The 24,784-nt window shown below is 43.5% G+C and overlaps 1 protein-coding gene across 3 annotated transcripts in view; it reads left to right on the forward strand.

Moving 5' to 3' along the window:
* Positions 1-24,784, forward strand: part of JHY (junctional cadherin complex regulator) — a 94,417-nt gene that overhangs the window by 10,519 nt on the left and 59,114 nt on the right. For all 3 annotated transcript variants that reach the window (XM_070399771.1, XM_070399770.1, XM_070399772.1), the window contains exon 3: positions 4,717-5,233. In XM_070399771.1, coding sequence (XP_070255872.1) covers positions 4,717-5,233 — 517 coding nt within the window. The remainder of the gene's footprint in view (positions 1-4,716; positions 5,234-24,784) is intronic.

Raw genomic sequence — 24,784 nt, forward strand, 5'->3', positions numbered from 1 at the left:
GGGCAGATGCTTAATGCAGGAGCTGCCCCCTTGTGGTGAGTGTGCTCCCACAGGGGGAGCTCTGCTCAGCTATATGCCGGGCTGACTGCTGGCAGTACAGCGGTGGTGGTGGGAGCCTCTCCCGCCTCCTCCACAGCGCTAAGGATGTCCTGCGGCTTAATCCCTCGAGGGTCCTGGACTGCAAGAGGGCGCAGGCCGGGCTGAGGGACCCGCCCCCCAGAGTGCACGAATTTTCGTGCACCAATCCTCTAGTATTTTAATAAACACTGCCTTTATAATTACTTAAAAATGTGTGTATACGTTTTTTGGGACACCCTCTCTATATAAATTTGCTTAATCCGCTCAGCCACACCGTGAGGTAGGTGCTGCTATTACCCATACCATTTTGTTGATGAGGAAGCTGAGCCACAGAGACATTAAATAATGTGCCCACACGACTCAGTCCTGGGAGCACCAGGCACGAGCCAGGCAGTGGATTCCAGGACCCTCATCCTTAGACGCTCTGCTATCCCATTTCTCAGAACCCAAACTCTCCAGGTGACTATTCAGAGAAGCAAAGCACCATGGAGATTCCATGAGACTGAGGAAGGTCTAGAACCGTGGCTGTAGACATTATTCCACTCTCCACTGGTGCTGGTTAAATATGATGACCAACCTGGGAGCCAGTTTTTTAGTATTACTGCAGCGATGGAAGTCAGGAAGCCATTCCCGTCAATCACTGAAGACTACCTAATTTTTAAAAAATATATTTTTATTGATTTCGGAGAGAAAGGGAGAGGGAGAGAGAGATAGAAACATCAATGATGATAGGGAATCATTGATTGGCTGCCTCCTGCACACCCCCCACTGGGGATCAGCCTGCAACCCAGGCATGTACCATTTTCCAGAATCAAACCTGGGACCCTTTGGTCCCCAGGCCAACACTCTATCCACTGAGCAAAACAAGCCAGGGCTAATTTTTGTAATAGTAGACACTCCTCAGTTATTGAGTCTCTTGTGAGTTTATAATAGGATCCTGGAACAAGGGTGTTGGAATGAACTTTGTGATATCTTCTAGCAAGTGAATCTGGAAATAAGAAGTTAACACATTTTCAGTGATATGTCCTCCTATTTTAAATACCCATAATGCCCTGTATCTCTTTACATTTCTAACTTGTTAGTTGATTATCACAGTTGGTATAACAAGCCTATCTTCCCCACTGGCAGGGAAGGTCCATCAGCCTGCGTCTGTTTTGCTCACCACTCAGTCTTCAGTGCCAGCACCTGGGGAGCGCTCGGTCATATTTGTTGACTGGCCAAGTGACTGACGAGTGAGCTCGCTAGCTTCCATGAGGCAGGCCTGTGGACAACGTGTGCTTCACCACCGCCTGTGGGAACAGCCGCCTGATAAAGGGCAACTGAATGGACACGGAGCCGGGTCCTGGGACAGACTGCCAGGACTATGTCCTAGCCCCGTGGTCGGCAAACTGCGGCTCGTGAGCCACACGCGGCTCTTTGGCCCCTTGAGTGTGGCTCTTCCTAAGCCTTAGGAGTACCCTAATTAAGTTAATAACAATGTACCTACCTATATAGTTTAAGTTTAAAAATTTTGGCTCTCAAAAGAAATTTCAATTGTACTGTTGATATTTGGCTCTGTTGACTAATGAGTTTGCCGACAACTGTCCTAGCCCCTCCACTTGTTAGCTCTGCGACCTTGTAAGAGTTACACGAGCTCTGTAAGCCTCAGTTTCTTGATCTATTAAATAGGGATGATAATAGCACCTCCCTCATAGGGTTGTTCTAAGGAAAAACTAGAGATTCACTAGAAGCATTCCCTAGGTCGGCATGCCATAATATATGTTGTCCCCCCAGTTCAGCCAGCACCGCATCCTACCCAGGACTGCGTAGCAGGCAGTGATCCCCACAAGACCTGCCACTTTGAAAGGTTGCCAACTCCTGCTCCAAACAGTGCAAAGGAGTGCCTGTTCCAGAACGTTCCAAACTCCCCAGAAAACCCTCCCAGCCTCTGTGGATAATGCCTGCCAAACACTCAGCACTTTGCTATCAGAGTATCTGGGTTCCTACCACTTTTGCTCTCTATGGCATTATTGCTGATCAAATTCTCACAGGAGCTTGGTTAAGCCACACTCCTCGCGGAGTTTACAACACCTAGGACCTCACCGCTCCTTGATTCTGAGACTGCCCCTCACCCTTCCTCCTCCGCTGCCCTCCGCCAGGCAGGGCTTGTCCTTGGGGAGTGCCATGCTTGCCTTCCCCTCCTGCCTTTCACATGCTGCTCCCTCAGCTTGGCCCTTCTGAGCCTCAGGCCTCTGCTGAGCCACCACTTCCTTCAGAAAGCCCCCTGGCCTTCCAGGGGGTTGGACACCGCGCCCGAGGCCCGAGGCCCAGGCCTTCATCAGGGCTCCCTTGCTCTCTGTGAATTGATTGTCTCCTTGGTGTACCCCCCGCCCCCCATGAGCACTTGGGAAATAGCTGTGGACTCACTCGGTGAGCAAATGGATGAGGTGCATTCTGCTGCGTCAAGCAGATCAAGGAGGAGATGAAATTCACTTTCCTTTCAACACGGATGTGGTGAGGCAGCGCCGTCTTCACTGGAACACGGTCTCTCTGTGTGTTTACCTGACGGCAGAGCCGAGGCTCCTTAGCCTTTCCCGCCTCAGCTACACAGGGGCCCCTGCAGGTAACTGAGCGCCAGACAAGCCCTAAGCCAGTCACTAATTTGGTCCATGCCAGACACTTCTACGAATTTAGATCCTAATTTACTACCATTGGCTTTTAAAGAAATAAATACCTAATGCTACATCGAGAAGGAACACTTACTCTTCCGCCTACAGCACAGGCAAGTGTCAGGGCAGGCAAGGGAGGGGAACGTCAGTCCTGTGCCCCAGCCTGACTGGGCGAGGAGACGGGTCCCCACAGGGCAACGGGAAAGGAGCACAAACACAGAGGAGTAACTTAGACGTAATGTCCCGTTTTGATCCTGATGCCGTCCTGAGCAATAAACAGAATAAATGTGGTGCATCCCTGCTCACAGGTGGGGGAAGCTGGCTCGGAGTGAAATGCTCTGCCCGCGGGTGGACAGACTCAGAACTTAACCCCAGTCCGTCCTGTCCCACGTCCGCTGGGCCCTGCTGGGCCCCTCCATCCCCTAGTACCTACCCAGGGACCCTTAGCACAGGCGAGTGGCAGGGCCCAAAACTACCGTGAGTTCGGAAACCTCCCGGGAGCCCCAGAGACAGGGGACGTTGTGGTGCCCAGCACAGTTTGATGCCCGGTGGCCTGAGAGGTGCTAGCCATGGTCACTCGGGCGCTTGGCTGGAGGAGAACGTCACTTCTCTTCCCTCGATGGTAAAGGAAGAGCAGCCCGTGCCCAGCGCTCTTCCATCTTAATACGTGAGCGAAAAACGTCAAAGTGACAAGTTAGCAAGACTTGGGATTCTGGCTTGTTCTCCTTTCTGCTTTACATCAAATCAAAGAATCTCGGTGCACAGTAAGGAGAGGCAGTCAGCATTAGGGGCACCATTGGTCTGTTTACCCAGCATAAAATCACGTCCTCCGTAAACGGGAGCATCAATAGCAGAAGAGCCTGGCTGATTTCCATTTCCTTTTTGATTAGAGAATTGCATCTACTGAACTCAGGAAGGGAAATCTCTCCCATTTAGCTTTTGAAGATCAAAGAGCCCATTAAACATGCCATGTTACCAGCGTTCTTTTTCTCTCTTGGGTAAGACTTGGAGGTGCTTTATACATTGAGATTGCCCTGGGGAACAGAGAAGACTGGTATGGACTTCCCTCAAGGTCACTTCCCTCAGCCAGGACATCTGTTGACCCTTTTATTCAAACAGGGCTGCCCTGTCTCCTGAGGTTTCTGTGCTTAGACCTGACAACCAGAGAGTGTGGGCCAAGGGCTTTTCAGTGAGTCGCCTTCTGATTCCAGGGATTGGGGCTCTTTCTGTATGTAGTTCATTCGATAAACTCTACCAACACAATGTGCACTGAAAAGTAAAATCATTGGCCTGGCCAGTGTGGCTCAGTGGTTGAGCATCAACCTATGAACCAGGAGGTCACGGTTCGATTCCCGGCGAGGGTACCTGCCCGGGTTTCAGGCTCGATCCCCAGAGGGGGTGTGCAGGAGGCAGTCTATCAGTGATTCTCTCTCATCATTGATGTTTGTATCTCTCTGCCCCTCTCCCTTCCTCTCTGAAATCAATTTTTTAAAAAGTAAAGTCATTGACCAGAGAATGAATCTGTGTAGGAGTTCAGTTGGGATAAATCTTGCTTTGCCCCAAAAGGGAGCAGACGGAGAGAGATGTCCAGGTGACGACCACATTCCCTCCCTGGATAAGTAGCCAAATGCGTATCTGACCCACCAGAGCGTGAGGTCAACTGCATCTGCAGGAAATCCCCCCGGAGAGCACAGTAAGAGGGGCCTGAGCCACAGGCACTGGCTGGTCACTCAGTTGCTTCCTGGCCTTTTGAGATTAACTGTCCTGTTTTCATTCCCTGTTTTAATAAACCGGGAGAGTGAAGACCTTTTTGCCCTTATGTGTGGTGTGTAGGCCGAATTTGAGCCTGAGATAGGTCTTTACCATGTCAATCGTAAAAGGAAAATTATAGGAGAAAGGTTGAGATTGATTTCAAATTAAATGATCAACTAAATATAATGAGTAAATTTATCTTGATCAAGTACTTGACATTTCTTTCTGCTTTGGGCAGCCAACAGTCCAAAGAAGACAAATACTCCGATCTCCGCTATGACCCAAACTGGAGGAGTAAGAGAGAGGAAGGGCACGTGCTGACTGTGGAGGCATCGCCGGAGTCCGCGGGCGGGTCTGCAGACGAGCTGGCTCGGGGTCCGCTCTTCCCCTCGGAGACTTCCACGGGACCCTCGGCGGGGCACGGCCCGCAGGACAGGAGCCCACAGAGCGAAGCCTCCCTACTTGGTAGTGAGTTTTTAAGCCCAAACTCTGATCATGGTGCCCATCACAGCACCCGGATCTCGGGGCTGAGCGACAGGGACCTGGCGGAGACGTCCAGCAACCTCTCTCAGTACGTGCAGAGTTCAAGTTCACACAATGAGGTCTTCTGGCCGAGATCACAGGGCCCTCGGCGAAGGAAGTCCAAACAATATTTTGTGGAAAAAAACAAGCTGACTTTGGGATTCCCCACCCCTAAAGTGGACTCTTATCTTCAACTTCACAATAAAAAAAGGGAGGAAAGTCACACAGAACAGGTACGTAGCAGCTACTTTAAATGTCATCTGAAACACTAAACTGGAATCTCCTTTGTTTGAAATGGTTGGATAGCACTTCTCTGGGATAGTGATGTCACTATGAACACCTAGCTCAGGAAGTCAAATGCCCTACACCTTGCCCCTCTTTGCAGAATGAAGGAAATTTTTCCACAAATTCCTAAGAGCAAAATAAAAGTCATGAATGGTTACAGTTCTGTAATTGATGTAATTCTATTATTATCTCCAAAATGTTTTCATTCAAGGGCCCATAGAGTTTTCAAATACGTGCTCCAGGAGATGAAATTGACAAAAGGTTTGACCCCGTGTCAGTTGCTTTGGGTTCCGCCATAGCCCTGGGTTTCAACCCTGCTCCCTGCCCTCAGCACATTGGATGGCAAGACACGCTCACTGACAGCACTCACATCCAGAAGTGACTCAGTCAGAGCTGACACTGTTGGGTGGTCATGGGAAGGTGGCAGATTCAGCCTCTCTAACCCCCACAGAGAACCACCACACCGCCCTTTATTATTAGACCTTAGTCTCCCCATCTATAAAGATAGAACAATAATAAGTGTCCTTTTCTTATCTGACCATTTTGAAGATAATTCTATCCCAGATAATGGATTTAAAATCTATTGAAGCCAGTAAACTTTTAAAAAAATGTGTCTTTATTGTTGAGTATTACAGATGTCCCCCTTTTTTTGCTCCACTGACCCCTTCTATCCCACTCCCACCCCCACTTCCCCAGGCCTTCACGGAATTATTGGCTGTATCCAGGGGTAATGCATATATGCATATAAGTTCTTTGGTCAATCTCTTCCCACTCCCCACTCCCCACTCCCCCTTTCCCTGAGGCTCGTCATTCTGTCCCAGGCTTCCGAGTCTCTGGATCCATTTTGTTCATCCACATGTACGTGAGATCATGTGATACTTGTCTTTCTCAGACTGAAGCCAGTAAACTTAATTTTATCTGATGGGCGCACAGATCGTATCAGCCCACCTCCTATTGAATATGTCTGTGGATGTAGGAAAAGAGGATGGCTGGATTGGTGTACCCACCACCCTTATTGGGGGAACAGCTTGAAATTCATCATCTTCTATTGCGTGCGGGTCATTTTCAAATAGGAAGGAGAGGTTATTACATTAAATGGGGGTTCCTTTAGGCCTCCAGATTGAAGTTGGTATCATTGAAGGTGCTGTAACCTGTACTTCCTGATGGAACAAGAGAGATGGGATGAACGTTTGTGATTATTTTCTTGATTCAGAAATTCCTTTTAAGGGAGCACCTTTCAGTTGCTAGATGGATCTGCCCAACTCATGAATCACTGAATACAGCCAATTAGATCCTCACATTTAAAGAAAGAGAAAAAAAAAAACTCCTTTTATAGTCTTAAAGCATATGTCACATCCTTGCCTTGGTACCTAATAATAAACTAAAGGAGTGGGTGTAGTATATTTAGCTGAATTATCAAAACAAGTAGCTGAATTCAAATAGAGTTTTCAACGTTTTGAGCCAGTTTTAAATGTTTAATGTACTTTTTTGTTTCATAAAACATACATGAAAGTTTGAATTTGGACTGCTCATTTAAAATTATAAATACATTTTCTAGTCCAATATATGTGAAAAATGTTTAAAGCTAGTTATTTCTCCCAGACTAGGATACGTTTCATTGTTTTTGAATGTGTTCTCAAAAGAAGCCAGTATAGAAGGGGAGGCTAATAGTCAGGCCAAAATTAATAGTCATATTTCTAATGATAAAAGAGAAAATGTTTATTATAAGCTCTTTAATTGCTGATATCTTAATTGCTAATTGTTTTAGTGGTTATTGTCTGTGTCCAAGGGTTATGCATGTATGCATAAGAGTTCTTTGCAAACCATTTCACTTACTAAACACTGTTGGGTTGAGTTGATTGTGGGTGATTCCATAGCACAGTTTTCATTATGCCAAGGAGGAGACTCTAAGCTTCTTAGGCTTGCTCCATCTTTGAGCTCATGAATTATTCTTTGGCCATTGACCTTGTCCGTTGCTTTTTCCAGGTTCAAATATCTAAGGGCTGATTGCTAATTGTATTCAAAATTGTTTCATAATCATTTCTAACATATATTCCTCTCATCTTTACTCCGATTCTTTTAAAAAATAATAAAAATTAGTTTGACCTAACAGTGATATAATGATATATGTAACTTTTAAAATTATGTTATAGTCAGTAGCATGGAATATATTACTTTTAAATAATTATTTATATGTGAAATGTGTGGTCTTTTCTGCTGATACAGGTTATATATTCTCTTATGGGCAGGAACTATGCTTTGCACTTATTTTTAATCTTCATAGTAACTAGCCTAACGTACTGCACAGACTCAGTAAATATATGGGAATTGAAAAATGCCTCTCTCCCCTTATATCCAAACTTCATTTCCTTAGTGTGACTTGAGGTTTGTGTGGGGAAGCCGTCTTTCTAGAGCAGTGGTTTGAAATCCCAGCTGGATATTAGAATCACCCGAGAAACCACACTTTTTTTTTTTTGGTTGATTTTTTTAAAAATTTTATTTATTTATTTATTTATTTATTTTAAATTAAATCTTTATTGTTCAGATTATTACAGACAGTTGTTCCTCTTTTCCCCCCATAGCTCCCCTCCACCCGGTTCCCACCCCCCCCTTCGCCCTCACCCCCCCGCACTGTCCTCACCCATAGGTGTACGATTTTTGTCCAGTCTCTTCCTGCACCCCCACACCCCTTCCCCCCCCCCCCGAGAATAGTCAGTCCACTCCCTTTCTATGCCCCTGATTCTATTATATTCACCAGTTTATTCTGTTCATCAGATTATTTATTCACTTGATTTTTTTAGATTCACTTGTTGCTAGATGTGTATTTGTTGTTCATAATTTGTATCTTTACCTTTTTCTTCTTCTTCCTCTTCTTAAAGGATACCTTTCAGCATTTCATATAATACTGGTTTGGTGGTGATGAACTCCTTTAGCTTTTTCTTATCTGTGAAGCTCTTTATCTGACCTTCAATTCTGAATGATAGCTTTGCTGGGTAAAGTAATCTAGGTTGTAGGTTCTTGCTATTAATCACTTTGAATATTTCTTACCACTCCCTTCTGGCCTGCATAGTTTCTGTTGAGAAATCAGCTGACAGTCATATGGGTACTCCCTTGTAGGTAACTGACTTTTTTTCTCTTGCTGCTTTTAAGATTCTCTCTTTGTCTTTTGCTCTTGGCATTTTAATTATGATGTGTCTTGGTGTGGTCCTCTTTGGATTCCTTTTGTTTGTGGTTCTCTGCGCTTCCTGGACTTGTAAGTCTATTTCTTTCACCAGGTAGGGGAAGTTTTCTGTCATTATTTCTTCAAATAGGTTTTCAATATCTTGCTCTCTCTCTTCTTCTGGCACCCCCATAATTCAGATGTTGGTGCGCTTGAAGTTGTCCCTGAGGCTCCTCACACTATCTACATATTTTTGGTTTCTTTTTTCTTTTTGTTTTTCCGGTTGGGTGATTTTTGCTTCTTCGTATTTCAAATCTTTGACTTGATTCTTGCGATCCTCTTGTCTGCTGTTGGAACAATGTATAATATTCTTTATTTCAGTCAGTGTATGCTTAATTTCTAGTTGGTCCTTGTTCATATCCTCGAGGGTTTCACTAGATTTCTTGAGGGTCTCACTAAATTTATCGGTGGTTTCTAGAAAATTCTTGAAAAACCTTATAAGTTTGGTTTTGAACTCTATATCCAGTAGTTTGCTTTCCTCCATTTCTGTCATTTGTGACCTGTTTCTTTGTCTCCACATTTTTTATGCTTCCCTGTGTTGATAGAGTGGCTTTGTGTGCTAGGTGCCCTATAGGGCCCAGTGGCTCAGCCTCCCCAATTACCTGAGGTGGACACTCTTGGTGCACCCCTTTGTGGGCTTTGTGCACAGTCTTGTTGTAGTTAAACCTTGATTGTTGTTGGTATCACTGGGAGGAATTGACCTCCAGGCCAGTTGTCTGTGAGAATCTGCTGTGGTTATGGTGGAAGAACTTCTGTGCTGGAGACACTCCTCTGGGGCAAGACTTGCTTCAGTGGGGCTTTGGTGCTCACTGAGTCTGCCCCCTGAGTATGTCCCTTATGGATCTGAGGAGTTGTAATCTGGATGGTCCCACTCTGACCACTGGGTACACTGGCTCTTGGATCTCTAAGGAGGTGCTAATCTAGCCTCTGCCTGAGGCTACCCAGCAGGAGGTATGGAGAGATCTTCAAATTCCTCTTCTTTGTTTGGGATTTGGAGGTGCCCAGATGAGGCCCAGCTGTGAAGCAATGCAAGCTGCTATGGGGCCTTGGGCCTTTTTTTGGATGTTCTGTGTCTCTCTGACCCAGCTGCAGTTTGTTAGGTAATTTTCAGATTGCAAAGGGCCAGACCTTTCATATGCAAAAGCCTCTGCACACAGCTTGGGTGGGACGGGGTCTCAGGGGATCAACAGGGCGGAGCAAGCAGCTATGGCTGCTCCTCAGTCCTACCCTAAGAGGCCCCACATCTCAGTGTCCCAGTAATTGCTGCAAGCACCTCTGAGAGAAAGCCGCCCTCGAGTTCCGACTGATGCCAGACAGTCCAGTTTCTCCCCATATGAGTCTGGGTCCCCAGAGACTCACCCAGAACTGGAGTTCAGAGCAGTCGGGAGCTTCAGATTCCCTCCCGACTGAAAAAGGCAACCGTGTCCTCAGTTGACAGCCCTTTCCACGTGCACCTCCGTACCTCTGCACTTTACTTCCGCACCTCCTCTGAGTCTCAGTGTGCTTTTCTCTTTCCTTCTAGCTGTAGAATTTCCACTCAGCCAACCTTCCTGTGGTTCTGGATGATGTCTGTTTTGTCTTTTAGTTGTATTTTTGAAGTGATTGTGCGAGGCAGCAATTTCCAGTGTTTACCTATGCCGCCATCTTGGTTTCCAAGAAACCACACTTTTAAAAAGTGATTCTCGGCTTCATCCAGACCAACTTCCATCTCTGCAGAAGACCTTCAGCATCAGTACTTTTTATTTACTATTTTTTAAATATTTCTTTATTGGTTTCAGAAAGGAAGGGATAGGGAGAGAGAGATAGAAACATCAATGATGACAGAGAATCACCAATCAGCTGCCTCCTGCACACCCCACACGGGGATCGAGCCCGCAACCTGGGCCTGTGCCCCTGACTGGAATCGAATCCGGACCCTTCCGTCCACTGGCTGATGCTCTAGGCTAGGGCCACATCAGTACTTTTTAAAGAAGACCCTCAGGCGATTCTGATAAGCCCAGTGTGAGAAGCATTGTTCAAGGCAGAGCAGAGGCCCCAACCCTGGCCTTCACATTGGAATCACCTGGAAAACTAAAAATACTGACTTCTTGGCCTGCAACCCTGAGATTCGGATGAAATTTATTAGGGTGCCCTCTATGCATGGGGATGTCAGAGCTCCCCAGGTGGTCCCAGTGGCTGGCCAGGACCGCATTCTTGACCTGGAGCATGGGCCTCGGTCTTTTGCACCAGGAGAAGAATCTGGAGGGCTGCTCAGACCAGACTCCTGGACGGAACCCAAGCCTGCTGCCTCAGGAGGGTGAGGGTCGGGCCCAAGAGTTTGAATTTGCTACATGGCTCTAGAGCAGTGGTTCCCAACGTGGGCACATGCCCCACAGGGGGCAATTTGACTTTTAAGGGGGGCAACTCGAGAATGAGTTATTAACAGTGAATTTTTTGCATTTCTTATGGTTCTAGGGGCCTCATATACAGATGTAAATATATTGTGACATATTTATGATTTCAGTTTTCTATTTTATGTTTTAAAACTTTATTTGCTATTTTTTCATATCACTTCATATTATTATTATTATTTTAACAATTTCTTAGTGATTCCTTCCTCAGTACTTCAACTGTCCTTCCGTTCTTTTATTTTTCTCTTCTTTAATGCCATGTTCTTTGGAAGCTTGTTTAGACCAAGTTAATGGCTTCCTCCACATGAATAGGACTTCACTTTTTGAATGATAAGAATGATATGTCACCGGGGGGCAGGCATCAGGATTATAGAGATGCTTAGGTGGGGCATGGCCAAAAAAAAAGGTTGGGAACCACTGTTCTAGATCAGGCCACTTCTGCTGTCAGGCCCACACTTTGGGAACCACGAATCTTTTGCTTCGCACACTTGAAGGTGCTATGACCTCCCTCAGGATCTTCTTGAAATACAGACTTTTCAGCAGGTCTGGCGTGAAGCAAGAGTGCATTTCTACAAGTAGCAAGGAGCAGTGGTAGGCAAACTTCGTCTCCGCAAACCACGGTTCATGAGCCACATGGGCTCTTTGGCCCCTTGACTGTGGCTCTTCCCCAAAATACCGGCTCTTCCACAAAATACCAACTTCTACGCATGGGCCATGAAGTTTCAATCGCACTGTACATGCGCACCCACACGTGGTATTTTGTGGAAGAGCCACAGTCAAGGGGCCAAAGAGCCGCATGTGGCTCACGAGCCACGGTTTGCCGACCACGGGTAGAGCATAAAGAACATAAAGCGTTTATCAGACCTAAAGCCAAAGTGGGGCAAGTCGCACGCACTAAGCATTGGTGATGTATGTCCTTTGATTGGAGGCAGGAGGGATGGAGTTGGGGGCAGGATTGGAGGCTGTTGTTTTCAATTACAGCAGCATCCTCCTGGAAGTTTTTCACGTTAGAACGATCTGTTTCCCCTTCGAATTTCTTTGAAAGAGATGACAAATGTCTTACAAGTAGAAACAGTGAGAGGATACATAACATCTATTGTTAACTGAATGAATACAAAAATCTCAATTACCATGCACACAACCAAACACTGAGCTTTTTAATACATTGTTTTGTTGCCAGCACCAGGCCAGGCTGCATCAGACCTAAGGGTCGTAAGTAGTATATTGTATTCAGGAAGATCTGAAAGTAAATCTAAAAAGTTAATATCCCAATAAAGATATCAATAATTATTTTTTAAAATAAAATTTGAAAGGCTGATTATGAAGTTCATAAGAAACATTGGCATGAATAATAAAGAAAGCTCTGGAATTAAGAGTCATCATAAGAGAAAATAGCCCTACTAGATAGTATAGTATAGCATAACGCCTAAATAATTAAATATTAAGGTAATATTTCATACATATACAGATAGAAAAGTGGAAGAAAAGAATAGAAAATTTAGAAAGAGAACCAAGTTACATATGGGAATGTAAGATCTGAAACTGTGATTTGATAAAGGCATATCTCAAATCATGAGGAAATCAAAGGTTGTTCAAAAAAACGACAACTGGATAAGCCACCTGGAGAAAAATAAAGTTGGATCCATACCTCATATCATTTAACAAGATAAATTCTAAGTGGATCTTTTTTAATTTTAAAAAAGTAAACCATAAAAAACTATTAAAAATGGGAAAATTCTATTATCTTAACATTATTTGAAATCTAGAATCTGTAGAAGATGGATAAATTTGGCTACAAAAATATCAAAAACTGCTATAGGAAGAAAGCATATGAAAGTCAAAATGTAAAGAACAAGCTAGGGAAGATATTTCAAACTTATATCACAGACAATTCACTAATATCTCAAATATCTAAAGAGCTCCTATAAATCAATAAGGAGACCAGTACTCCAGTATAAAAATACACAAGATATGAAAAGATAACTCACAGAAAAGTTAATACCTATGTTTTTTAAGCATATGGAAATATATCCAACCTCAGGGTGTTATAAGAGAAATGCAAGTTAATACCACATTGGGATTCCATTTTTCACCAATAACTAAATTAAAAAATCCTCCAAGTTTGATGAACCTATAGGCCAAAAGTACAGTCAAGCTGGTGAGATAATAGGATACCAGTATGGGGGCATTTATTAGCATCTATTTAAAATACAAATACATACATTCCTTGAGAAAATAAAGTATAATGGCTGAGAGTATAAGCTTTGGAGACAGGTTGGTTGTCACTAATGCCTGCCAGCTGCCTGACCTTGGGCAGGTTCTTTCACCTCTCAGTGCTTCCGTTTCCTCATCTTTAAGATGGGATAATAGTTCTTAATAATCCTTTTAAGGTTAAATAAATGGTGGGATATATGATTACACATTTTTACATCAAAGCCTAGTTTATAGAAAGCTCTATATCAGGGGTCCTCAAACTTTGTAAACAGGGGGCCAGTTCACTGTCCCTCAGACCGTTGGAGGGCCAGACTATAGTTTTAAAAAAAACTATGAACAAATTCCTATACACACTGCACATATCTTATTTTGAAGTAAAAAAACAAAATGAGAACAAACACAATATTTGTATTTGCATGTGGCCCGCGGGTCGTAGTTTGAGGACCCCTGCTCTATATACACGTTAGCAATATTTTTGTTAGACCCAACACATTCCACTCCTAGGAATTTAATATTAGTTATATGTGTGCAGTTTTGAAATAACTTTTGTGCTTGGGAAGTACTAAGTAAATTCTAGTGTCTCCACACAACAGAATACAACTGTAGCTGTTAAAAAATAAATGATGATCTTTATGAACTGTTATGGACAACATACCAGGCTTTATTATTAAGAGAGAAATTAAAGGTGCAGGATAGTATGTACAGTATAAAAAGGTGGGGAGGAGTAAAATATAAGTCATATTTGGTTGGTATACGTAAAACCTTTGGGAGGGTAATCGATGGTGAGGTTGGAGAGGAGCAGGTGGGGCACTCTGTACACTCTAATATCTCTTCGTTTGAAACATGCCCGTGTATTTACAGTTTACAACATTAGTGGGAACCCTTGTAACTTCACACCCCCTGGTTGCTCAGTTACCAAAATTGCATTTTTTTGCCTGTAAATAATGGCTCAGAGTAGAACCATTGATTTTTAAATTCAATTGCTCCACAATCCTGTGGCCATTTTCACAGATCTATCAACTGTACATTAAAATGCCCTGGGAAAGTCACCTTTGAAGTCGTGATAGGATCTTAGTCCCGTGATGTGTAGAGCAAGGAACTGCTGTAAAAACCAACACACACTAGAGGGCACCTAAGTATCGTGATGGACAATAGCTTTGCTGGCGAACACCAGTGCTTGCTTTTCTGTACGATTTGTTCAGTAGCACAAGTCTTTGTCTGAAACTCCTTAGAATTTGAGTCAATTTACGTTCTACCATTACAGGAAATCGTGTCTTGAAAAGTGACCTTCCTTTCTACCTGGATTCTAATGTGACTTTGCAGACTGAGGATGATGAATTTCGTGCGGGCTCAGAAAAGAGCAGGCAGCCCTTATTCATGCTATTCTTCTCTTTCCTTGTAATTTCTTGGGAAGAAATTACAGATACTTTGCAAATGTGGGTATAGAAAGGTTACTCAACCACCTTAGTCTTCAAGGCAATAGAAAGCCACAGGTAGACTCCACTTCCCATTCTGAGGATCAACCCACCTTTGTGGTTGTTGCTGAGACACAGCACTCCCCAGTGCTAGGGATGTAACTGAAAACGAGAAATACAGAGCCCTTTCAGTTTTCTTTCTTTCTTTCTTTCTTTCTTTCTTTCTTTCTTTCTTTCTTTCTTTCTTTCTTTCTTTCTTTCTTTCTTTCTTTCTTAATGACCCAAATTGTTTCTTTGAATACATTTCAGAATTTAAAAACTAAACAAGGAGCAGCCCTGGACGGTGTGGCTCACTCAGCTGGTTGAACATCATCCCATGCACCAAAAGGTTGCTGGTTTGATTCAGGGTCAGGCCACATGCCTAGGTTGCAGGCTCGATCCCCATTAGGGGACATACAGGAAGCAGCCTGGTCCATGTTTCTTTCTCACATCGATGTTTCTCTCTCTCCCTCTCCCTCTCCCTTTCTTTCTCTCTAAAATTAATAACAACATATAAAAAATAAACCAAGGAACCAGGTGAACTTTTTAAAGTAATACAAAAAATTCTTAAGTCAATGATCAATTACTTCTTAAGTAAACTCAAATCCAAAAATTCTTAGCTACATACTTCTAAAATGCTAATCTATTTTAAATAAGAAAATGGTATAAATCACATAGGGTTAGTAATACATACTTGTGAAACCTCTTGAAATACTCTGAAATATAATTTATGAAATTCCAGTACTCATTGTTTGATTCCTTCCCAACCACTTAAAAAAACTTATTTATTTATTTTAATTGAATTTATTAGGAGGACATTGATTAATAAAATTATATAGGGTTGCCAGTTGGATTCCCAGTCGGGGCATATGCCCAGGTTGCAAGCTCGGTCCCCAGTAAGGGGTATGCAAGAGGCAGCTGATCAATGTTTCTCTCTCATCTATGATTCTCTCTCTCTCTCTCTCTCTCTCTCTCTCTCTCTCTCTCCCCCCTAAAAATAAATAAAAACATATTTTTAAAAATTTATAGGGTTCAGGAGTACAATTATATACTTCATCTGTATGTTGTGTTCACCACCGCAAGTCAAGTCTCCTTCCATCACCATTTATCCCCCCTTTACCCTCGCCTACGTTCCCCACACCTCTTTCACTCTGGTAATCACCACAGTTTTCTGTCTATGCGGTTTTTTTTTGTTGTTGTTGTTGTTTAATCTCTTCACCTTTTTACCCAACCCCCTAACATTTCCCCCCTGACAGCTATCAGTCTGTTCTCCCTGTCTACGAATCGTGTTTGTTAGTTCATTTTGTTCATTCGATTCCACATATAAGTGAAATTGTATACTATTTCTCTTTCTCTGACTGGCTTATTTCACTTAGTATTATCCTCTCCAGGTCCATCCATGCTGTTGCAAAGGTTAAGGTTTCTTTCTTTCTTTCTTTTTTTTTTTTTTTTTACGACCAAGTAGTGTTCCATTCTGTAAATGTACCACAGCTTTTTTATCCATTCATCTACTGATGAGCACTTCAGCTGCTTCCAAATCTTGGCTTTTGTAAATAACACTGCAATGAACATGGGGGTGCATATATTCTTTTGAATCAGTGGTTCAGGTTTCTTCAGATATATTCCCAGAAGTGGAATCGCTGGTTCATAAGGCAGTTCCATTTTTAATTTTTTGAGGTAATCCCATATTGCTTTCCACAGTGGCTGTACCAGTCTGCATTCCCACCAACAGTGCACATGAGTTCCCTTTTCTCCACATCCTCACCAACACTTGCTTTTTGATTTATTGATGATAGCCATTCTGACGGGCATGAGATGAGGTCTCATTGTAATTTCAGTTTGAATTTCTCTGATGATTAGTGACATTGAGCATCTTTTCATATGTCTATTGACCATTTGTATGTCCTCTTTGGAGAAATATCTACTCAGATACTTTGCCCATTTTAAAATTGATTTTAGAGAGACAAAGGGAAAGAGAGAGAAGACCATTGATGTGAAAGAGAAACATTGAGCGCTGCCTCTCACACGCACCTTGACCGGAAATCAAACCCGCCACCTTTGGTGTACCCTGTACAGGATGACACTCCAACCAACTAAACCACATGAGCCAGGATTTTCCATTTTTCAATTGGATTGTTTGGTTTTCTTTTGGTGTTGAGTTGTAGAAGTTCTTTATAAAATTTGATATTAACCCCTTATTAGATGTATGTTCTTCCATTTACTAGGTTGTCTTTTCATTATGTTGATGATTCCCTTTGCTGTTGCAAAAACTTTTTAGTTTGATATAGTCCCCTTTGTTTATTTTTTCTTTTGTTTCCCTTGCTGGAGGTGGTGTAAAAGGTGGTCTAGTTTCATTTTTTGCACATATGTGTCCAATTTTCCAATACCATTTACTGAATAGACTGTCTTTACCCCATTGTATGATCTTGCCTCCTTTGTCAACAATTAATTGATGATAAAGATGTGGGTTTATTTCTGGGCTTTATATGCTCTTCAATTGATATGTGTGGTTGTTTTATGCCAGTACCATACTGTTTTGATTACTATGTCATTGTAGTATAGTTTGATGTCAGGTACCATGATAACTCCAACTTTATTCTTATTTCTCAAGATTACTGTGGCTATTTGGGGTCTTTTGTGGCTCCATATTTATTGTTGGAATAATTGTTCCAGTTCTGTGAAATATACCATGGGTGTCTTGACAGGAATTTCATCTTCTTACACCATACACAAGAACAAACCCCAAATGGATTAAAGACTTAAATGTTAGACTTGAAACAATAAAAATCCTAGAAGAAAACATTGGGAGTTGAATCTATACATTACATTGGGTAGCATGGACATTTCAATTATGTTAATTCTTCCTATCCATGAACATAGTATATGCCTCCACTTATTGGTATCTTCTTCAGTTTCTTTCTTCAGTGTCTTACAATTTTATGAGTACAGGTCTATTACATCCTTGGTTAAATTTATTTCCTTTTTTAAAATTTAAAATTACATAAGTCTTCTTTTTTCCCCATTGACCTCTCCCCAACTGTTCCCATCCCCCAGCACATGCCCTCACCCCCCTACTGTCTGTGTCCATTGGGTATGTGCATATGCATGCATGTAAGTCCTTTGGTTGATCTCTTACCCACCCCACCCCCACCCCCGCCTTCCCTTTTAGGTTGGACTGTCCGATGCTTCTGGCTCTATTTTTATTCATCAATTTATATTGTTCATTATATTCCATAAATGAGTGTGGTCATGTGAAATTTATCCCTTTTTTAATGCAAATGTAATTAGGATTGTTTTCTTAAATTCCCTGGTGTATAAAATGTAAGTGATGTCTGGATATTTATTTTGTATCCTGCTGCATAACCAAATTCATTTATAAGTTCTAATAGTTTTTTGGTAGAATTACTAAGATTTTTTATATACCATGTCACCTGCAAATAATGGTAGTTTTACTTCTTCCTTTCCAGTTTGGATGACTTTTATTTTGTCATCTTCTTTGACTGGTGTAGCTAGAACTTTCAATACTATCTATACTAATAAAAGGGTAATATGCTAATTAGACTGGGAGACCTTCCAGGAGACCGGCCAAGGAGGGCAGTTGGGGGCAATCAAGCCAGCCAGGGAGGGCAGTTGGATGCCATGAGGCTGGCATGGGAGGGCAGTTGGGGGGATCAGGCCAGTGAGGGGGCAATTAGGGGTGATCAGATTGGAAGGGGGGCAGTTGGGGGCAATCAGGCTGGCAGGCAGAGTGGTTAGGGGTGATCAGGCAGACAGGCAGGTGAGCGGTTAGGAGCCAGCAGTCCCAGATTGTGAGAAGGATGTTGGACTGCTGGTTTAGGCCCCATCCCTGTGGGATGTCCTAACCGGCAGTTGGACATTCCCCAGGGGTCCCAGATTAGAGAGGGTGCAGGCCGGGCTGAGGGACACCCCCCCCCCCCCCCGTGCACGAATTTCGTGCACTGGGCCACTAGTGTTGAATAAGAGTGTTGAAAACAGACATCCCTGTCTTGTTCCCAATCTAAAGGGAAGCACATAGTTTTTGCCTGTTGAGTATTTGCCTGTGGGTTTGTCATATATAGGTTCTATTATGCTGAAGTATGCTCCTTCTATTCCCACTTTGCTGAGAGTTTTTATCATAAATGGGCGCTAGATTTTATCAAATGCTTTAGCTGTATCTATGGTTATGGTCATGTGATTTTTATCCTTCATTTTGCTTATGTGGAGTATCACGTTCACTGATTTGAGGATATTATGGTAACCTTGGCATCCCAGGAATAAATTCACTTGATCATAGTAAATGATCTTTTTAATGTATTGCTGGATCTTGTTTGCTAATATTTTGTCAAGGGTTTTTGCATCTATGTTCATCAGGGATATTGGACTATAATTTTCTTTGTAGTTTCTCTATCTGGTTTTAGAATTAGGATAATGCTAACCTTATAATATGAGCTTGGGAGTCTTCCCTCCTCTTGAAATTTTTGGAATAGTTTGAGAAGGATAGGTGTTAGTTATTTTTAAGTGTTTGGTAAATTCACATGTGAAGCCATCTGGTCCAAGACTTTAGTTTGCTGGGAGTTTTTTCATTACTGCTTCAATTTCACTAGTTATAACCTGTCTATTAAGATTCTCTGAGTCTTCCTGATTCAGTTTTAGAAGATTGTATGTTTCTAGGAATTTATCCATTTTGTCCAGATTGTCCAATTTATTGGCATATAGTTGTTTGTAATATTTTCTTACAACCCCTTGTATTTCTGTGGAATCAGTTTTTACTTCTTTTCATTCTGATTTTATTTATTTGGGTCCTCTCTCCTTTTTTCCTGGTGAGTCTGGTTAAAGGTTTGTTGGTCTCATTTATTTTTTTCAAAGAATCAGCTATTGATTTCATTGATCTTTTGAATTTTTTTGTAGACGTTTTTGTTTATTTCTTCTCTGATCTTAATTATTTCCTTTCTTCTCTCACTTCTGGCTTTGTTGTTTGTTTTTCTAGTTCCTTTAATTATAAATTTAATTATAAAGTTAGATTGTTTATTTGAGATTTTTCTTGTTTCTTGAGGTAGGACTACAGTGCTATGAATTTCTCTCTTATGACTGCTTTTGCTGTGCCCATTAGATTTTGGATTGTTGTGTTCTCATTATCATTGTTTCAAGGTATCTTTTTATTTCTTCCTTGATCTCATTGTTAAGCCATTCATTGTTTAGCAACATCTTATTTAGCCTCCATGTCTTTTTGTTTTTCACTGCTTTCTTGTGATTGATTTCTAGTTTCATACCGGTATGTTCAGAAAAAAATGCTTGATATGATTTCAATATTCTTAAATTTATTGACACTTGTTTTTGTGCCCTAACATGTTGTCTATCCTAGAAAATGTTTCATGTGTACTTAAAAGGAATGTATATTCCACTGCTTTGGGGTGAAATGTTCTGAAGATATCAATCAAATCCATCTGATCTAGTGTGCCATTTAAGGCCACTGTTTCCTTGTTGATTTTCTGTCTGGAAGATCTATCCATTGATGTCAATGGTATATTAAAGTTACTACTCTATTACTGTCAATCTCTCTATCAAGATTTGCTTTATATATTTAGGTGCCTCTAAATATGTTTACAAGAGTTATATCCTCTTTTGGCTTAATTATTTTATCATTATGTTGTGTCCTTCTACCACATAACCTTTGTGTTAAAGTCTTTTTTGTCAGATATAGTATTGCAATCTCAGCTTTTTAAAAAACATTCTCATTTGCATGAAATAACACTTTTCATCTCTTTATTTTTAGTCTGTGAGTATCTTTCATTCTGAGGTGTGTTTCTTGTAGACAGCATATATGTAGGTCTTGTTTTCTTATTTATTCAGCTGCCCTATGTCTTTTGATTTGAGCATTTAAGCTATTTACACTTAAAGTGATTATTGATAGATACATATTAATTGCCATTTTATTCTTTAAACTATGTAACTATGTCTCTTCTTCTTCTTCTTCTTCTTCTTCTTCTTCTTCTTCTTCAAGACCTTTTAACTGTTCTTCTAATATTGGTTGGGTGCCAATAAACTCCTTTAGCTTTTTCTTATCTGAAAAGGTCTTTATTTCTTTTTCAATTTTAAGTGATAGCCTTGCTGGGTAAAGTAGTCTTGGTGGTAGGTCCTTGGTTTTCATCACTTTGAATATTTCATGTCAATCACTCTGGCCTGAAAGTTTCCATTGAGAAATCAGCTGACAGTATTGTGGGAGCTCCCTTATAGCTAATTGTTTTTCTCTTGCTGCTTTTAAGATTCTCTCCTTGTCTTTTACCTGTGTGATTTTAATTATAATGGTCTTCGTTTGGGACACTTTGACTTCATCTTGTTTGGGACTCTACACTTCCTGGATTTGTATGCCTTTTTTCTTTACCAGGTTAGGGGAGTTTTCAGTCAGTATTTCTTCAAATAGTTTCTTGATCCTTTGCTCTCTCTCTCTCTCTCTCTCTCTCTTCTCTTTATGATACCACTATTAGGAATATGTTGCTATGCTTCATGTTTTCCCTACGTTCCCTTAAACTGACCTCGTTTTTTAGAATTCTTTTTCCTTCCTGCTACTCTGATTGAGTGTTTTCTGCTACCTTGTCTTCCAGATCTCTGATTTTACCTTCTGCTTCATCCACCTGACTTTATTCTTTCTAGTGTATTCTTCATCTCAGATATTGTATTCTTTATTTCTGACTGGTTCTTTTTTCATGGTTTCTATATCCTTTTTTTATGTGTATTATCTCTTTTTTTAAGTTCTCATTGATTTCATCCATTTTCCCTTTAAGTTTCTTGAGCATCCTTAAAACTATTTTTTTTAATTCTATATCTGTTCGATTACTTGCCTCCACTTCATTTAGCTATTTTCTGGAAATTTCTCCTATTCTTTCATTTGAGGCATGTTTCTTTGTCTCCCCATTTTGGCTGCCTTTTTATGTGTCTGTTTCAATGTATGAGGTAGGTCTACTATGACTACCAGTCTTGGTAGGGTGGCCTTATGTAGTATGTGTCCTGTGGGACCCAGTAGCACAGTCTCCTTGATCACCTGTGCTGGGTGCTCCATGAATAACCCTTGTGTGTATGTGGACCCTTCTGCTGTAGTTGAGTCTTGATTGCTATTGGCCCATTAAGACATGGAGTTGACCCTCAGGCTGGCTGACTGTGAGGATCTACCCCAACCACAGTGTGCAAGCTGCTGTGCAGATGCTGACCACACAGAGCAGATTTCACCTCAGCAGGGTCTTGTTCCTGCTGCGATCTCCCTGTGGATGTGCTGCTTGTGATCCTAATTGGATCCTTCTCTGGTGTTGTCTGATGCTGGACACAGGGTGTGTTGGTTCTGGAGCCTCTTGGGAGAGACTCTGATGCAGGTCAATGGCAGATGCTGCCAATGACTGGTGCTGGGCAGCCTGTTTGGAGCTACAAAGCTATCCATAGTTTGTGGCTGTCCCTGCTGGGCCTCGGGGTGCACAGGAAGGACCAAGCTGTGCCAAGGCCAGCTTTTACCAGCACTGGGCCCTGGGGCAGGTCAGCAAGAGTCCTCGGAACCCCAAGGTCTGCCTCTGTTTGCCTCCCACCTGCCGGCTGCCTATTAGGCTCCGTCATTAAAAAAGCCTCTGGCAGCACTTGAGTTCCATGTAGTAGGTTCTCAGTGAGTCACCAGGTAGGGCAAGAGGTGTTCATCAGATCTATACAGGTTTATACTTGGTGCCAGTGCTGGGTCTGAGGCCACACAACCAATGTCCCAGGGTACACCAAGTCTAGCTGCCACCCACTGGGTGCTTGCACACCTTTGTGGTGAGGCAGGATCTCAGGGAGTGGTCAGGGTGAGTCCAGTGTATCTGGCTCAAACAGACCAAGATTTGACATGTGAGGGAAGACTGTCCACCACGCGGTTGTGCAAGGAAAGAATTCCCCATCCTAGAGCCACACAACTCGTTCTGTCCCGGATTTTGCCAGGAGTCCATCTCAGCAGGCAGAGCCAGTGGGAATCAGGAAAGGGGGAGGTGCCTGTCAGGCTTGATGAAAGTTGGGGGTGGGGGGCGGGCGTGGAGTTCCCCTCCACACTCAAGAGCCACATAACTCAGTCTGTCCTGGATTCTTCCCAGACCTCAGCAGGGCGAAGCCACCAAGAGTCAAGAAGGTGGGGCCACCAAAAACCCGGAGAGTGGGGCTAGCGGATCTCCCACAGGGGAGAGGCACCGGTCAGGTGCATAGGAAAGTGGGGCGATAGCTCCCACCCCAAAGCCACACAGCTCAGTCACTGACACCCATGAGACTGCCCAGGCCTCTGCACCCCATCCCAGCAGCTGACTCCTCACAGATTGCAAGCTCCACAGGGTGAGGCCGCAGGGAGTCCAGAGGACGGGGCCGCAGGGAGTCAGTGGGTGGGCTATTGCTCCCCAGGCTGATGCGCAGGAGGGAGTGCTCCACCCAGGAAAGATGGTGCCCGCGGTGAAGGAAGATGACTCCATCTGTGGCATCTCGGCTGTGTCCCCTCAGCCACAGGCTGTGTCCTCTCTCCCCAGAGCCACTCTCCCCTGCTCTCCCTCTGCTGGAGCCCAGGGTGAGTGGCTGCAAATGAGATTTTGTGCACCGGCCCTTTAAAAGGGTGCCTGTGTCTCTAGCAGACTCCCCTCTCTCCCTGGCAAACAGGCCCCTGCTGCTTTTCACAGCCAGATGTTATTTGGGTGCCTCATCCCAGCTCTGGGGCTGTGGGCTGGGGAGCCTGGCACCGGGTTGCCACCCATATTCCTTAGAGGGAACTTTTGTACCTGAGATGCCCCTCAGAATCTCAGCCACTGCCCGTGGGAGCAGGGCCAGCCCTTCTGCACCTCCGTGCCTCCTAACAGGCTCTATGCGCTGCTTCTGTACAGCCTTGATTACCAGACTGCTGTTCAGCTGGTCTTCAATTGGGTGTTCTGGTTGGCGAGTCCATATTTTAGTTGTAATTCAAGTTTTTTCCCAGAATGAGCAAGGTCCACCTACTCCACCACCGACTTGGATCTCAAACGCTTTCGGATAAAAGCCTGGCTCCTCAGCGGCCTGGGAGGCAGCCCTTGCTAGATCCTTGAACAAGTGGTTGTAGACCTTCTCTGCTTCATCTATTATGTGGGGCCAGTTTCCACTTGGGGGGCTCCCGATGCCCGGCCATGGCAACACCGACACACCTAAAGGGAAGCTGCTGTTAGCTCTGGGCGTCCTGGAAGCCGCGGGGAAGGAACCCACTCTGGGAACAGGGTCTTCTGAACGGATCTTATGTTCCAGGCGACAGTGTCGCAGATGAAAGAGATAGGACTTCAGGTAGAATAAGAACAGTGTCGCCCAAAAGATGGCACCTGCGTGGTCAGTGGCCCATTCCCGGTGTGACTCCCAAAAGACTGTCTGCAAACGGCACATCCCTAGTCCCGCCTCACACATGCCAGTCCCATCTCACACAGGCCAGTCCCACCTCACACAGGCCAGTCCTACCTCACACGTGCCAGTCCCACCTCACACGTGCCAGTCCCATCTCACACAGGCCAGTCCCACCTCACACAGGCCAGTCCTACCTCACACGTGCCAGTCCCACCTCACACGTGCCAGTCCCGCCTCACACATGCCGTGCTGTCTTCCAGACTTAAACCTTAGAGTGCTACCCAAGGGCCTTCGTGGCCTGGCCCTTCCTGCTGACTCAGCCTCATCCTTCCTGCCCCCTCCCCCCGTCCCGATCCCCTGGGCCTCTAGGTAGACCACTCTCCCCTGTCTTGTTTGGTTCAGCTCAAAGGCCGCTGCCTTATGAAGACTCTCTATCCCCCCCCCCCCCACCTCCCTCATCCCAAACCCCCACCACAGACCCCATGGCACCATGTGACACTGCTTAGTCCATATGCCTGCCTACGTTACATGGCCCAGCTCCGTCCCGCTTGGGCTGACCCCGAATTCCCAGAGCACGGCACACAGTAAGTACTATTTTTGACAAAGAGGTGTAATTTTTATATATTCTTTCTTTGGTTCAGAATTTTATTATTTTCAAAATAAGAAAAATTAACCGGAGCTTGTGCTGTTGACTTAAGTACTGGAATTTGTTATTAGAAGGTCTGACTGGAGCCCTATTGTTACCGAAGTCATTTATTACCGGCAGTAAATCACAGAATCTGCTGGGCCTTATTCCCCCTTCGAGCGAGGGTAAGATGCTTGCCTTCCACCGTAGAGGCAGGATGATTGCCATGACCAGATAAGATGCCG

This window comes from Myotis yumanensis, unplaced genomic scaffold (assembly GCF_028538775.1).
Source record: "Myotis yumanensis isolate MYYU_CA2020_CCGP unplaced genomic scaffold, mMyoYum1.0.hap1 SCAF_19, whole genome shotgun sequence".
NCBI lineage: Eukaryota > Metazoa > Chordata > Mammalia > Chiroptera > Vespertilionidae > Myotis > Myotis yumanensis.